At 33.3% G+C, this 13,074-nt stretch overlaps 1 protein-coding gene across 1 annotated transcript; it reads right to left on the minus strand.

Annotated features, from left to right (window-relative positions):
• Window positions 1–4,463: 4,463 nt before the first annotated feature.
• Window positions 4,464–7,988, minus strand: LOC149416906 (uncharacterized). The gene is made up of 6 exons (XM_089640679.1): window positions 7,675–7,988; window positions 7,329–7,594; window positions 6,987–7,097; window positions 6,677–6,884; window positions 6,328–6,515; window positions 4,464–6,232 (listed from the first exon to the last, which is right to left on the minus strand). Exons 1-6 carry the CDS (start codon window positions 7,892–7,894, stop codon window positions 5,972–5,974), a joined length of 1,254 nt encoding a protein of 417 aa, XP_089496805.1. The 5' UTR covers window positions 7,895–7,988; the 3' UTR covers window positions 4,464–5,971.
• Window positions 7,989–13,074: the final 5,086 nt, after the last annotated feature.

The following is a 13,074-nucleotide window of genomic DNA, read 5'->3' on the forward strand; positions in this document are numbered from 1 at the left end:
TCGCCAGAAGAGGAATCTTACTGGTTTTAATTTACGTTGAAGCCTTCACGTCTACCAGGGACGTGCTGACATAAATATTGTAGTTAAAAAATCGAATATTATATAAACCTAAAACAATTGAAACGAAGAAGGCAAAATTAAACATGTCCGAAAAATAAAGACCTTCATTTATAAGATTTGCAAAAATTTCGCGACGAACTTACGTGCGAATTCGTGTAAAAGTTAAGGTACGCCACAAAAGTCAGTGAACATACAATTATGTACTCTGATTTAAATCCAAAGTGGCTCAAAGTTAAGCAGAAAGGCTGGTCTCTATGGAGACGAGTTCCCTTGGACGCATTACTTACAATATAATTCGCTGACTGCAGAGCTGTTTTTACAAATTATGTCAACATATTAAACGAAAATTACATTTCATTACATAATGTACAGCTTTAAATTCTCTAAATTATTGTGAATGTTATGTGAACTAATGAAAATTCGGAAAGAATGCATTTTGAATAATGGTTAAGATTCAGATAGAGACCCTTCGTTGGTTTGGGCAAACAGAGTGAATGAAAGTATAACGTAGTAGAAGGAGAATGGTAAAAGAAGTAGGGGACGCCCAACGAAGACATGACATGATCGAGCGAATGAAATAGTGAGTTGGGTCATATCAATAGTAACAGAAAAGTGTGTAAGAGACGATACATGAATTTTAATAAAGCAAGAAACGTTATTTAGTTTTGTATATAATTTTTAAATTACTGATTAATTTTTTATATTTTAATAATTCTTGGCAATTTAATGTATCTAGAGATTACAAATTTATTTTCATTTAAGAATTTCATTTACCCATAGAATTTAAAATTAAGTTTAAATTTTCAAACAGCATGTATTCAATGGGTTTCGGTACTTTCTATATCGAACTATGAATGATCTTTTAAGGGCCATCTCAAAACATTTTTCGAAACTTTACGCCGATAGATGGTGTTATTTTCAATATCGTCTAATAAAACACTTTTAACACGTTATGCTTTATAATATTGAGATGAATTATTGGTTTGCGAACGTATATAAGTAATATTAATCTGTATAAATTTTTTATGGTACCTATAATTACATAATCGTAGAAAACGGCTGAAAAATGCACAATTTCATTGCAAAAAATACGTGCAAAAGACATTTCACGCAGCTCCGCGCGCGTTGGTACAGGAAATTTTTATTTACCCAACCAAAACCATTTGCGAAAAAGACTCCATTTCAAAAAATTTACGATGTTTCGCATGAGTATGAAAGAGACACGAGATAGAGGTTTGTTCAATTCACTAAACTAAATCAATGCCTGGGAAGATTAAATAATTTATAAAAGGAGCCGGCTAGGAACAACGGTATGTGTGCCGGGAGCTGGCGTTAACTGGACCTTTTTTTAAAGGCTGCTTTTGCTAAATGGACATAATCATACCAAGCGATGTAGGTATATACCTACATAGTAACCATGTATTCGCGCGGTTACTTGCTCACAAATATTTCGCGAATAAGTCAAAAGGTTACACTTTTTCTTACATTTCTATGGGGCGCATTCATCAAACCAACGAAGTGGTTAGAATTGCCAGACGGAGAAACAAATTTGTCATATGCACAAGCTCTCGTAACATCATCTCGCATATAAATAATATTATAGGCATTGTTTTGAAATCAGCTCGCCACGTGCGTCGTAATATTATGAGTGTCCACAAAGACGATGCCTACAGTGTGCATATGAAGTCGCCTTTTCACATTAAAAAACTTTTTGTATTTTGTAAATGGGTATATTTTATTTTCACAAATGACAAACATGTCATGTTAATAATAGTAAATCCTTTATAGGGCAGAAAGGTGATTGAAAAAAAAAAACTTTTTGTACAAATATCTTATACACGGTGTCCATAAACTAGTTGTAAAACTGCCATCACAGTAAGCGGAAAGCGTTGCCTGGGTCGTGATGGAGGAATTAGCCAGCTGTGGAATTGAACTCACGATGCCTGGCGGGAACGACGATAGTAAAAGATTTTTTATTTACTTATTTATTTATTTTTTATTCTTTTCACATATTCTGTCCATATTTCTTTTTTTTTGTAAGATCCTTTTTCTTTCAATGTTTGTTTTAATATTTTGTCCGATAGCTTGAATTGGTCTACTTTGTCCAATTAATTCATCATCTTTCTCACAGAGAAGCAGTCCTGGATTTATCAATAGGCCTTATAGGCCGCGGCCTAGGGGCGGCAGAGTTCAGGGGGCGGCACTCGCTCGCTTTGGTAAGCCGTGTATGCGATTATAAACAAAAAAAGTCCCTGTGGATAGACAGAGTTTTATAACTATTAGATGATAAATATTATTTTTTAGAGGCGCTAATTCTTAGTACTTTAGTTAGATAGTTACTTATATTTATGCTACTGCCCGGGCGGCAAGGGTAAAGGGTGGCGGTGGATCGGGGGTGGGTGATGTAACAGTCACCCCCGCTACCCGCCCGTACGAACACATAATATATCAAAAAATTTATAAAAATCCCTACATAAGTATGTACTCTAACTAGATGCTGATTAACAAATGTATCATTTATTATTATTATTTATTATTTTCTATCTTCTTTTTCTTTTCTATCCATGGTCAAAAATTTTATAAAAATCCCTACATAAGTATGTACTCTAACTAGATGCTGATTAACAAATGTATCATTTATTATTATTATTTATTATTTTCTATCTTTTTCACAATGTCATTTAATGTAATGAAATATTTAATGTATCGAAAAATATGTAAACATTTTTAATGTATCAAATACGTCTGTCTCGACACAGGTTTATCCTAGTGAGACAGACATCGAAAAAAAAACCTGTAAAAAAACTTTATATTGATAATAAAAAATAAAAAATAAATAAAAATACCGTATCACGCGCGCGCCGGGCCGGCCGGCAGTGCAAAGCGGCAGTTTCGTGTGTATACTTGTGTCAATTTCGGAAACATCGCACTTGTCGCAACTCGAAACGTTTTCTTCGATTTGATATCCTACCAGATTGTAACGAGTCCGAATACATTTTACTTCTTGTACATTGTTTGTTGCAAATTTTAAGTTAAGTGGAAGTGCGTTCTTGATTACGCTCCAGTTTCTGTTCACAGGGGTGTGAAAGGTGAGTATGTTAACACAATAATAAATAATACTATTACATATTCTGGTTCTGCTGGGCTAGATAGATAACACTAAATAAATGATTTCGGCTCGCTAACAAAAAAAAGATTACTCAAGTTACAAGTTTCAAAAACATTAAAATTCAGAGTGTCTATGACCTTTATTACAGCGTCATCTAGTCCAGAACCTTTAAAAGTCGGCATTTTACATATATTTTTTTCTTTTAACAGATTTTTCAAAAAACTTCATATTCATACTGACGAAAAATGAGTGATGGAAGGAAGCGACTGAGTGGTGCTGAGTACAGAAAGATATCAAAATTAAAAAAGATGAACAACAACATGCTTTTCAGAAAATCAGGAAAATAGAAACTTTTTTAAAAAGTGAAAACAGCAACGATTCATTAAATATTTCACAAGAGAACTCGGGGAGTGGGAGTAGTAGTAATAAGGAAGATCAAGGTACTGGTATTCCAATTGAGCTCCGTATTCTGCGGACCCTGTTTGGCATTTGGATCTATTGAGAACAGGACCCAATTTGACCAGCAAGGTTTCAATGATTGGAAAAATGCAGAAATTCGAGTAGCTCAACACGAAAACTATCCAAATCATAAGTCCTGTATTCTCGCTTTAAGATCTAGAGGTTTGATTCACGGTTGTATTCAATCTTCACTAACTGCCCAACTAAACGAGGAAATTGCTTATTGGAAGAACATTTTAAAGAGGATCGTTGCTGTAATGAAAGGATTGGCATTAAGAGGTCTCGTTTTCAGAGGAAGTAATGAAAAATTTGGTGACCCGCACAGTGGGAATTACATTATGCTACTTGAACTAATAGCAGAGTTTGATCCATTTTTAGTCAAGTATATTGAAAGACATGCAAACCAAGGATCTGGAACTACTAGCTACCTATCAAAAACTGTCTGCGACGAAAAAAAAAACTGTCTGCGACGAGTTCATTTGCTTAATGGCTGAGAAAGTACTGAAATGCATTAGTGATGAGATAGAAGAAGCGAAATACTTTTCTTTAATTGTAGACTCTACACCGAATGCAGCACACGTAGATCAACTGACACTTGTGATTAGATATGTTTTAAATAATGGAGAGCCATGTGAGAGATTTCTTAAATATCTTACCTTCTTATTTCTTACCTTCTGTAGGAAACAAGGCTCAAGATATGTTTGATGCCATTATTTTAGAGCTAGAAAAGATGAACATAAATCTAGAAGACTGCCGGGGTCAGTCATATGATAATGCCTCGAACATGTCAGTAATTTATAATGGTTTACAAGCCAAAATTCAAGAACAAGCACCACTTGCCATGTTCGTCCCTTGTGCAGCTCATTCATTAAATTTGCTGGGAACCTCGGCCGCTGAGTCTTGCACAGAAGCCTGTCACTTCTTCATGTTGACGGAAGAGGTATATACTTTCTTTGTGAAGTCAACCGATCGTTGGAAAAAATTGGCTAATGAAATAGGAAAACGAAAGACGCTGAAGAGAGTAAACCTCACACGTTGGTCAGCAAGAGCAGATGCCTGTCAAAGTGTAAGAGATTCCTGGGATGAAGTACTTACGGTTTTAAAAATGATTGAAAATGACGCTACACAGAAACCCATCCCACGAATTGAAGCATAGGGAATTCGCCTTAAATTGGAAAAACTGGAAACGGCATTTATGATCGTATTTTGGAATGCTATTTTGGACAGATTAAATAAAGTGAGTGCTCAGATTCAGAACTCATCTGTTGATGTACTGACGGTATCTGATATTTATGGATCTCTTCTCGAATTTACAATAGCAGAGCGAGAAAACGTGCAAAATTTTTTTCGAAAAAAGTGCAATTGAAATGAGCGCACTTAAGCAATATCAGGGCGACAAGAGTAAGAGGAACCCTAAGAGAAAAAACTTCATAGATGAAGCATCAAATGAGGAAATTGAAACAACCTCCAGAGACTCTTTCAGAGTCAACACCTTTTTGGTAATTCTGGACAGACTGAAACCTGAATTAGAGAGAAGACATGGTGCATATGTAATCTTTAAAGAAAATTTTTCATTTTTAACAAGAATGAGTGAACTTTCAACACAAAGAGTCTCAGAAAAAGCTCAGTCTCTTGTGCAATATTACTGTAATGATTTAGAAGACGTATTAGTTCAGGAATGTGTACACTTTTGTAGTCACATTTCCTCCAATAAGACGGCAGAGAAACCTGAATCGACATCATTACTGAATCTTTTTAAGTTTTTGAGGAAACAATCTCTGTGTAATGTTTATCCAAACTTGGATATAGCTCTCCGCATTGCACTTTGCACCCCGGCCACAAATTGTTCTGGAGAAAGGAGTTTTTTCTGTTTGACCACTGGAAAGAAATCGGTCCGTTTTTGGACCGATTTTATTTTTCTAGGTTTGAAATCGGTCCATTTTTGGACCGATTTTCCTACCATTCGTAGAACATTTTTTTAAATTTTTTCAAATATTCCCGCGTTCCACAGTTAGCTTTGTTTGAAAAATGAAAGTATAGTTCTCATTACGGCCAAGAGATGTCACTGTTCCTATTTGTATTTAATAAATGATTTTGATTTTAAAACAGTTTGGAGAAATTTTATTGGTGAAATGTCAGCTGTCAAAGTCTTGCCGTTTTAAAATGTTGAATTTAAGTGTTTTTGTTGGTTTTTCTAATATATTTGTATACCAGTGTAATAATGATTGAAATATCAATGCTTTTAATGTATTTACTTGTCCAAATATTCAAAACTCAAGTTAATGTGATCAAATTAGTGATTAGTGGACGGTAACTGCGTAAATGACAGATCGAAATGGTGCGCTATTTGTTTCCTTTTGTCTTCTTCTCGTTAATGGCATTTAAGATTTGTGGTGGATCTAGGCAAATGTATCCTGCGGTATATCTGCCTAACACCAATTCCGGCAGGACGCAACTTCGGTAGAAGGAGATTAGTTTCTGCATCATGACATCGATGAAAGGCTCGTCTGCTTCTACTTCTACCACACAGATGTCCTCTGAGGCTTCAGATTGCGCCACATAGTAGCACTTATGAAAACGTGTTACGCGTAATTGTCCTTGAACCTGTTGGTTGAATATGTCATTGTAACAGAAAATAATAAAGAAGTTAATCGTATTACTGATTTAGTCATTTATATTGCAGACTGCACAGTACGCACCTGATAATAGTGATGGTGTTTTTTATTAAGTCGAAGAGTACCCATTTCATCCAACTTTATTGGAAAATCCTTCTTCTCTCTGATGGCGTGCTGCATGATATTAGAGGATATTTTACATTTTTCCGCCCATCTCTTTAATGATGGAAAACATTTTATTTCTACCAGTGAAGATTCTCCCTGCACTACGCCTGAAATAATAATGATAAAATAACACATAAAATAATACAACAATACGCCCCTTCCATGATCATGGTACATATAAGATAAAATAAAATAAAAATGTTAAAATAATAATATGATTATTTTTTTTAATAATAATACCATATTTTTATATAAAATATAATAATACCATCAGGACTTGCTGCTAAAAAGCCGTATTCCTGGTCAATGAAAAGGCCCGATTTCCTAACTTCCTTGCCGATTTTTTTTTCAAATAAATTTCTAATCACCGGCTCTTGCTTTTTCCCTTCAATGGTATCTTTTGTCGCAAAATCACGACCGTACAAAATGGTTTTAACGTGATTGTGGCATGGTGTTGTTGGTTTTCTTTTACATATCTGTAAGAATTAGAAATTCACCAGTGAAATATTACTTATATAATACGTAGATTATATTATATATACTTGAAAATAATGATCAAATGACCCTAAGTTAGCTACCATTCCAAATAGTGAAGCTGTAAGACGATTCGACCGCAGTGTTTTGTAAAGTTCACTGTCGAATTGCTCTCTTGTATTTGATTCGACAGAAAGTATTTCTTCTGCACTTAGCTGAAAAAAAATTATATATATATATATAAAAGTAAATTTATAATTTGAGCAACAAACCCCTTATCTCGGACCATCATTTTTACGTGTGCTTTTTTTGAAAATATAATAATGGGATAAAACGTATGTTTATTATAATGATAAAATACTTCCAGACCTAGTTTTGACCAAATTTAATGATTTACTAGTGCTAAATACCCGGAAATAAAATATATAAATAATAGTAATAATTACCCGGAATGTATTCAACTTTGCTTCGCACTCTTCTTTTAATTCTGCCTCGTTCATTTGAGGAGGAGGGTTTGTCGCTTTTGGACCGTAATCCTTGTCAGCATTTGCAACAGGTTTTTTAAATAACCTTCGACGAACATAGCCTTTCTGCCGAATTTGAGATTTTTCTAACCGCTGCAGATGTTTTTTAAAATTTAAACCAGGGCTACGTAAGGTGGCTTTTTTCCAAGCCTGTGTTTGCCACTTGCTTCCGCAGGATTGTGCAAGGCCTGTAATAATAAAGTGAACTATTTAGTAATAACATGTTTGCAATGGATTTTCATTTATGAAGATACAAGTGCATAAATACCTGCAAGTTGAGCTCTGCGTTGGAAAGATCCGCTTTTCGTCAAACAAATTCTCTTCCCACAATTGAATTTCGCCAGCAGACTCATCAAATTTTCGGCAACGTTAGTTGTTTCGGTCGATAGCCTATCCGATTTCATTATTATGGCCTCATTGGCTGCGCAAATTTGACTCCAGACTACGGCCTCTTTTTTTATCACCGGCAAAAGATTTGTGTCTTCCATGATACTTGCAGTATTGCCCTCTTCCTTTGCCTTTTGCCACCTACAGTAATAAGAAGCACAGTCACTATGTTCGCCAAAGATGTGAACAACACCATTTCTGAGATCTTTTCGCATCATTTTCCTTCGAAAGCAACGACTAAACAACTGCGTTCATTTTGTAACAATAAACTGGTCTCTTACAAGTTAAAAAAATTCTTTTTTTATTTTATTAGTTGTGTAATAATGTTGGAAACGAAGGATCCAAAATACCTAATTGACATGAAAATGCGACTTTGAAAGCTAATTGAGTTTAATTCGGAGTGTTTTACCCTTCTTCAATCGAATTTACGCGTTCTTCTCACCTGATTTTCTCGGTAACGCCATTCAAAACGTAATGCTCCCTAAGTTATGACAAACCGACCCGCGTCCTTTCATACGTAAGCCTCTTATAGTCCTGTGAGGGAGGACATATTGACATGAACAGTGGACTGTGGACAGTGGCCGCCAAAGGCTCTCAACCGATCTACCCCCGAAACTACCCCGTCAGACTTAATGGGGTGGCATGCATTCATATAATATTATTGAAGGGTGTTCAGGGATGTTCAACCTTTTTCCAACTATACATTTTAAGTAAAGGAAGATATTTTCTTGACCATTTAGTATTTATGTATCAATTTCTCTCAGACAAGAAAAGATATATAATATATAAGATAAATAATAGTCCAGTAACATAATTTAGAATGGGTGGTTTCTTGTTCAATGATGGAGGACGTAGTTTGCTGAGTATTGCTCCTGCTACGCCTGGTGGTAAACCCGATTCTTTAGACCAGCGGTTTTCAAACTTTTTAAAGGCGCAACCCCATTTAAGTTTAAAAAAATCACATCTACGCACCCTCCAGCTTTTTATGTGTTAAATGGTCTGCACTTCTCAAAATTATCAGACTGCACAAGCCCACTTCTCTTCCACGGTTACAATAAAAAAACAAAATAAAATTCAAAGATGACAAATAAAAAGCTAGAGATTGAAAAATTAATTAAAGAAAAACAAGCGGATCCGCCGCGTTGATTTGTATTGCTTGGGTACAATTTTTATTTCTGTTTTGTCTGTAAACTTATAAGCATTATTTGCTTGTCACAATAAAGTTGGAAAATATCTCATCTTAATATTTATATCTAAAAAATATCATAAGCCACGACCACTCGGCGACATTTATATCAATCTTTAAAATACGCCTGATTACAGACACATCTGTTACTGAGTGAAATACGTTGTTAAAAAATCAAAAATAAAACATTTTGTCACACGATGAGTTCAAGCTAGAATATGCGGAAAGAATGTAAACGAATTAATTAATTATTAATAAAGTAGTAGGTAAAGGAATAGGTATGAAATATAAAAATGCTTTGTGTAATTATTTATAATGCATTGTTCAAATACTCTGAACAATATTTGCTAAACATTGAATGAAGAAGGTTATTTTCTTAAGTCATTGTATGCGACGAATAAACAAATAGTATTGTTGGATTTATTCGGTAATTTCAGCACGAAAACACGTGGTGAATGGCATATGAACTACTTTTATAAGTTGCTGGAGCGAAAATTGATTCTTGACTTGACTTTGACAAGACTTTACTGAATCTGGTTTATATTTTGATAAACGAGATTCTAATAATATAAAGTGATATTTAACAACCACGTAAAACTTGCTTCTTCAATAATTTTTTTATTTTTTTTTTATTATTTTAATATAGATCATAGTTACATTAATACATACATATTTTGCAATATATCATATTTAGGTACATAGTTGGTCATGTATACCTTATCAGAAAAGAGGAGCTCTTGTGCCTGATAAGGGAGCCACGATTCTTACTTAGATTCAATGTTATGTGTAAAATATTAATATAATATATATATATATATATATATATATATATATATACATATTTTTTTTAATATAAGTTTTTTTGGAAAAAAAGTTTGATTTTATTTATTTGTTCTTGTTGGTTCGTAATACAGCGCAATTCGGAAGGGAGATTATTGTAGTTTTTTATGGCTTGGTAAATATAATGGTTTTGCATTTGAGTTGTTTTAAATATTGGCGTAATAAATTGATTTCCATTTCTCATCAGTTTGTAAAATTCTTGATATTCTGTGTTATTTTTTTCTTTACACATTTTTAAAATTGAAGTTTGCTTAAATATATCATCAATATTTGGTACTGGAAACAATTTAAAAAGCAATTTTGTTGGGAAAGTAGAGTTTTTTTTAAGTATTACCTTTATAATAATTTTTTGTGAGACTTTTACTGAGTGTAGGTTGTTTTTATAAGATCCTCCCCAACCTATGATTTCGTAAATAAGCAGGGAGTGGACAAGAGCATAATATACATTTTTTAGTATTTTCATATATAAAATATTTCTTAACCTAACAAATATATATATACATTTCCTTATTCTCTTTACTAACTCCGTAATATGGCTTTTCCATTTCAAATTTTCATCGATGATCACACCAAGATATTTAATTTCAGAAGAAGAGTTGATTACAGTACAAATAGGATTAAGTAGTTTACAGTTGACATTGTCAAAATTTTCACTATGGATTATGATATTTACTTTGTGTTTAGGTATTTTTTTGTAGTGAAAATAATACATATGTTGTTTTTTTGGCATTAAGTGTGAGTAGGTTATTATCAAACCATGATTTTAAGATATTAATACATTCATTTGCAAGTTTGTTAACTAGTTCCTATGTTTGACCTTTTATTAATAAGACAGTATCATCAGCATAAGAGATTAATTCACCTTTGATTTTCTGTTGGAAAATGTCATTTACATACATTAGAAATAGTAGTGGTCCGAGGACCGTGCCTTGAGGAATGCCAAATGTACTTGTTAGTGGTGTACTAAAGGTTTGGTTTAATTTTAAAATTTGAGGTCTCTCTGTTAAGTAGCTTTCTATTCATTTAAGAGCTAAGTGGTCAATGCCATTTTCTTTTAATTTTAATATAAGTCTTTCATGGGAAATGCTGTCAAATGCTTTCTTTAAGTCAATAAAAATTCCTATACATTTATTTGATTTGTCCAGGGCACTCTGAATACTAGATGAAATTTTTGCAATGGCATCTTGGGTACTTTTTCCCTCTGTGAAACCGAATTGATTTTCATTTATAATCGAGTTTTTTTTTAAGAATGCAGTTAGTCTTTTTTTAACAATTTTTTCAAAAATTTTCGATATATTAGATAAGAGTGAAATGGGTCTATAATTAGAAATGTCCTCCGGGCTACCGGACTTAAATATTGGAGAGATTATGGTTTTCTTATACGTGCTCGGGAAAACTCCTGTCTTAAAGCTATTGTTTATAATATGAGAGATTGGTGTAGAAATATAATTTTTAATGATTTTTAGTGTTTTTACAGCAAGACCGTCAAATCCCGGAGCAGAACCACCTCGCATTTTTGATATAATTTGTACAATTTCAGACGGATTGGTTGGTTCAAAGAGTTCAAGTTTAGTTTCTATATTCGGAATATTTTCAATATACATCTTATTTATTTTTTTCACGGTAATTTTTTCTGCTAGACTCTTTCCGATATTTGCAAAGAAATCGTTAAAAGCGTTTGCTCCTTTTTTAGGTTCTTCAATACAGTTAATTATGTTATTGTTTTGTATTACACTCTTAATAGTATTACTTTTGGTTTTTTGTTTATTTTCCATGATTTCATTGATTATATTCCAAACTTTCTTACTGTCATTTTCAGAATCATCAAGTTTATTTTTATAATAATTTTCTTTCGTGTTTTTTATGAGCGTGGTTAATTTATTTTTGTATTCTCTAAAATGAACATTTAATTTAATGTCTAGTGGTTTTTTTTTTGTTTCTTTATAAAGCCATTCTTTGTGTCTTATGGACACAACAAGCCCATGTGTTATCCACGGTTTGATTTTATGAAATTTTGCTGAATTTCCTTTTGGAATAATTTTTTTTGAATCATTTATAAAGTTCGTTAATCTATTTTCAAATATTTTACAGCACTCGTTGACGTTATCACTTTGGAGAATATCTAACCATAATTCAGATGACAATTTATTTTTCAAAGATTCGATATTAACAACAGATATTTCTTTCTTATTATTAGCAGTTTGTCCGCAATGTTGGTTTATCGCCTGAGGTATTATTGAATTGTAATGTAGCAAAGTCATGTATTGGTCGGTAATTGAGGTTTTTATAATTCCCGAGTTTAAATTATTTATATCCTTGATATTTGTGAAAATGTGATCAATGCATGATGGACGTTGCCCATTGACGTTTCTGGTGTAAGAGTTAATACACGACACATAATTCAATTCCGCCATCATATTTAAGTAATTATCTTTATCGTTTGATGTATAATCGTGCGATATATTTAAATTAATGTCACCTAAAACTATTGTATTCGCGTTTCTGTAGTTTAATAACACATGTCTTAATTCTTCTATAAACAAACAGACAGTAGACGAGTGCGTTCTGTATAGAGAGATAATATCAATTTTTTTGTTATAACACTTCATTTGTACATGTAAGCAGTTTGTTCCATTCACATTAATTTCTTCCTCGCACAATATGTCACAATTATTTTCTACGAACATAACGATTCCACTGTTTTTGTTAATTCGGTTTGTAGTAGATACATAGGTATATCCCGGTATATAGTACGCCACTTCGCCACTTGAATGTGTTTCTGTTAACACAATGCAAGCGGGCTTCCTGAGATCATTATTTACTGTTGTCAAAAATTCATCCATGTTTCGTTCTAAACTTCTTATGTTCATGTGTAGAATTGAAGGGCTGCGATTGAGGTCGTTTTGGTGGGTACGGTATTCTTGATAGCTGTCATATGTTTTTTCGTCAATATTATTTTTTTCGTCTAGTGCGTTATATAAAAAATCTGTCATTTTTCTTCGAAGTCTATTCTGTCTCTTGCTACTTTGAGCATTTTATTTTTGTAGGGACATAAGTTGCTGAAAGCTGCGTGGTCTGTTTTATTTTTCTCGCCATATTTCTTATTTTGCGATGTGCAATTTGCACAAACCGGTGTTTTTTCTCTTTCAGGGCATTTAGCAAAAGTATGATCACCCGTGCAATGCGGGCACACCGATGGATTCGTTCGATTTAGGCATCTGGAGGCTGTGTGCATGAATTTGCAGCAGTGGTAGC

Source organism: Hesperophylax consimilis, chromosome 16, assembly GCF_061612785.1.
Source record: "Hesperophylax consimilis isolate HC1 chromosome 16, BYU_Hcon_1.0, whole genome shotgun sequence".
NCBI classification, from domain to species: Eukaryota; Metazoa; Arthropoda; class Insecta; order Trichoptera; family Limnephilidae; genus Hesperophylax; species Hesperophylax consimilis.

Bases quoted from the DNA above. Each gene is read 5' to 3' on its own strand.
- LOC149416906 (XM_089640679.1), bottom strand. From the start codon at position 7,894: ATGGAAGACACAAATCTTTTGCCGGTGATAAAAAAAGAGGCCGTAGTC. The intron at 7,595-7,674 runs GTATTTATGCAC...TTATTATTACAG, and splicing joins ACGCAGAGCTCAACTTGCAG to GCCTTGCACAATCCTGCGGA. The intron at 6,233-6,327 runs GTGCGTACTGTG...TTCAACCAACAG, and splicing joins AACACCATCACTATTATCAG to GTTCAAGGACAATTACGCGT.